At 32.6% G+C, this 3,977-nt stretch overlaps 1 protein-coding gene across 1 annotated transcript; it reads left to right on the forward strand.

Moving 5' to 3' along the window:
* The first annotated feature begins 426 nt into the window (after positions 1-426).
* LOC145095937 (SUPPRESSOR OF GAMMA RESPONSE 1-like) lies at positions 427-3,531 on the forward strand. Its single transcript, XM_079033742.1, has 5 exons — positions 427-449; positions 1,268-1,400; positions 1,482-1,671; positions 1,778-2,712; positions 2,916-3,531. Exons 1-4 carry the CDS (start codon positions 427-429, stop codon positions 2,362-2,364), a joined length of 933 nt encoding a protein of 310 aa, XP_078889868.1. The 3' UTR covers positions 2,365-2,712; positions 2,916-3,531.
* The last annotated feature ends 446 nt before the right edge of the window (positions 3,532-3,977 follow it).

A 3,977-nucleotide genomic window follows, 5' to 3' on the forward strand; every position in this document is an offset into this window, starting at 1 on the left:
TATTTTGCTTCACTTCTTTTTTTTTTTTTGGATAAGAATCTGAATAATGTTATTTAACGTGGATTTTGATCATGAAGTAGGATATCCGATCATGTCTATTTCTAGTATGTTTTCTTTTTCTAGGGCTTGATGTAGGTCAACAAAGTTCAGCATAATAACTGCGTCATCCCTACGTACTTTCGTGTTATATACTTTTGTCTTGTTGTACCAAAGTGCAAGGCATTCAGAAATTTTTATGGATGAAAAGGTCTACATTATCGGCTTTATGATCAAGAAAAAACAGCATAGAACATTCTTTTATGGTAAAATCAATCATATTGAGGCATCTGAATATATTTATTTATTTGTTGCTTGCTGTTTAACAATCTTACTCTTAAAAACAGTCTTTTTATGTATCTGATTTTGGTCGAGTGTTGAGTTACCAGAATGAAGGCAGTAAAAGATGGAAAGTAATTAAATTATTTTTATGAAACCATTTTTCTGGGGTTTTAAAATATTTTGCTTCATGTCCACAATCATCTCACTAGTGTTTATTTGAGGTGGATTTTAGGGTATATAGAGTGTTATTATGTTATAAGTCGGGTGCATGGGCCCCACCTGATTTTGGTATGTTTTTACAGCGGCTGCCCAGTTGTGTTTCGCTGTAGCCTTCTGAAAAAGTAGAGTTTGTTTGCTTCTCTGCCGCAAGCCTACAACTCATGTATTTTCTTTGAAAACAAACCCAACAAGGAGCAATTATATTTCAAAAAAAAAAAATCCACCATTAGCATTCATGTGATCTTATCAAGGTTTACATATATGAAAATCCAAAAAATCCAAATTAAATGTCTCTCTCTAATGATGCTATATTATAATAAACAAAGGCTTCAAAATGCGCCCTCCGTGATTTTGTAAACACTTTTTTTTATCAATAGTGGATTATGTGGATCTGTTTTTTTTTTTTTTTTTCTAATGATTGATGTAAGCAAAAAGTTCATCTCACGTCTTTGAGGTGGATTTTTAACATGAAGTAAGACTCCATTCAATGTTTATGATGTGGATGTGTAGTCTTTTTCTAGGGTTGTATGTTGGTAGGAAATTAAACTCATTTGGAAATTTTGAGATTAAAAAGGTATATATTGTCCACTTTAAGGTAAAGAGAAAATAATATAGAACACTCTACTTATGGTTCAAAAAAAAGTAACAAACACATTAATTCATCTGGAGTCAGTTTAACTAACATTCGCAAAAAAGTAATCTTCCCTAAAATAAGTGATAACTTTTGCAGGAGTTGGCTTCTTGATAGCAGCACTATTGCAAGAAGTGTAAAAACAGCTGGACTTCCTTCAGTGGATCAAATCAAGGAATGTGAAGCAAACTGGGAATGTCCTCAATGTGGCTGCAGGATTGTTGACAATAATGTAAAATTATATCATTTCTCATAATTAAACTGATTCTAATGTTGACTAAAATCGTAACTTGTTAGATGTTTCTCTATGAAGGTGTCAAACGAGTGGCCTGGGTTACCCATTGGGGTGAAATTTGATCCATCTGATGTTGAACTGTTGGAACATTTAGCAAACAAACGTGAAGTACAACAAAATATAAAACAACACCCATTTATCGATAAATATATCACCACACTTGATGGAGAAGAAAGAATTTGCAACCAACATCCAGAAAATCTTCCTGGTATATATGCTCATGAATTTTAACTTGCAATTTTATGCACGAGTGAAGAAACCAAATTAACAACTGGCTTTACTTTAATTTGTCAACTTCCTTGTAATTTTTGTAGGCTCAAGAAAAGATGGAAACAGTGTGCATTTCTTCTATCGCGCTACAAACGCATACACTACAGGCCAGAGAAAACGCAGGAAGATTGACAATGGAACTAGTTTGACCACAAGATGGCATAACACAGGTAAAACGAAGGTTATTTTCAAGAATGGAGTTCACTTAGGATTCAAAAAGATCATGGTTCTCTATGGAAGTGCTGTTGGGGGTTCCAAACCTTCTAAGATGAATTGGGTTATGCATCAATACAATCTTGGAACCGATAAAGATGAAAAGGAGGGAGAGTATGTGGTGTCGAAGGTGTTTTATCAAGCACAGAAGCAGGTTAACAATACCAGTAGTGATGTTGATGAAGTAGAAGAATGGATGAGGCTAAATAGTCCCCCATATGAAGAAGATCCTTTTTATACTCATGAACTTAGAGATGATGTGAAGGACACCACTTGCGCAAATGATTCACAAGCCAAAACCTGCGTGACGTCAGATACTGTAGGTAGAGAGGCGAGCCTGGAGAATCTGGTATTTGAACTAGTGCGTAGTGTTTTAATTATTTTATTAAATTCAACATTCATGATATTAAGTAATTAATGTTGTTTCCAAGTGGTTTAGGACTCAAAATGCTTTCCACAGATCTACCTTCCTCCCATTTTTACTCATGAACTCAAGGAGGATGATGTGAAGGAAACAACTTGCGAAGATGATTCACACGCATTTGAATCTGGACATAGTCTATATAATAACGATGAATCTGGACATCAAGTTATTACGATGAATCTGGACATAGTCTATATAATAACGATGAATCTGGACATCAAGTTATTACGATGAATCTGGACATAGTCTATATAATAACGATGTTGTAAGAGCCGCTATAGACGTGAGCGTTGAGAATCTGGACATCGGTAGTCCAATCGATTTCAACCAATTAATTGATCTGTAAGCTTATAATTAGGTTATCTTAATTTCCTCTTGTTTGAAGTATTAGTAATTTACCTAAAATACGAAAAGAATGTCCATTTTCATTGCTTAATTACTTTCTTAAATTAAACAGTAACTTCAAAATCATACACTTCATTATGTTTTTACATAATCCTGTTTGATTGGAAATTAGAGTTGATGCAATTCTTTACACTATGCAGGAGATGAACTTTCCATGATATGATAGTGTCTTTGACGCGTTCGATTGATTATATATAGTATTACACACGCAGTTCGTGGTATAAGGTAATCAAGTTATTTAAGTAGGTATAAAATTAAGGATTAAACTCTTTGATGGTTTAATTAAGTAACTAGTATGTGAACCCATGTTGAATCACCGGTCACTTTTTTTTCGTTTCTTTTTGGACGCTTATTACTCGCTTGTGTGGTTGTATAAGTAGAGTATTTTAGTCTTCCATTTTTATAACGTAAATACTTATCCATCTTCCATGTGTCTTCTACGTGGTGTTGATTGTGTTTTTGGTATCATGTAGGATGTGTGAAAGTTTGTAGGTTATGAAAGATAATGGTTGTTAATCATCGTGTGTATATTCGAAGTTTATTGAAGAGGTGATAGTATTCCATTACAAAAGATGATAGTATAGCTGTAATTGATCATGGAATTATTTGATTACAAAAGTTTTTTTAGATTGATGAGTATTAATCTCGTTTTTGTATTCAAAGAAATGTGACACGTGCATGTCATACATAAACTTAACTTAGCTGTGTAAGTGTTTGTCATAGTATTTTTTATCTATAATAATTTTTCTTTTTTTAGATTGTTAATATTTGTGTAAGGTGATTTTGTGTTGGTTGTTTTAAGTTGTTTTTTAGGTGGAAGATGGTAAATTGTCATTTAGTCAGGTGTTACTAATTATGTTTTCTTTGCTGAGCCATGTTAAAGTGGTTGTTTTTTGTTGTTGTCATTATGATATATGGGGTTATTTTTTTTTCTTTGAATCTACTTGTGAAATGAATGTAAGGAGCTTCTATTTTTTAGTTTGCAATTGGATTTTATTTTATTTTATTTATATTTTTTATTATTATTTTTTTGGCAATGGCTTTTTGTGTATGTTTATGGAAACATAAAACAACTTTAAATGAATATTTACAACTAATTGTTTTCAAACATTATTTGTTGTAAGCTAGACAATTGTCTTTTTCAACAAAGTAATTACTACATTAGATTGGCAGCAAGCCAATGTAGGAAGACTGTTTTTTCC

Source organism: Lactuca serriola, chromosome 3 (genome assembly GCF_051521515.1).
Source record: "Lactuca serriola cultivar US96UC23 chromosome 3, Lser_US96UC23_V15, whole genome shotgun sequence".
Lineage (NCBI taxonomy): Eukaryota > Viridiplantae > Streptophyta > Magnoliopsida > Asterales > Asteraceae > Lactuca > Lactuca serriola.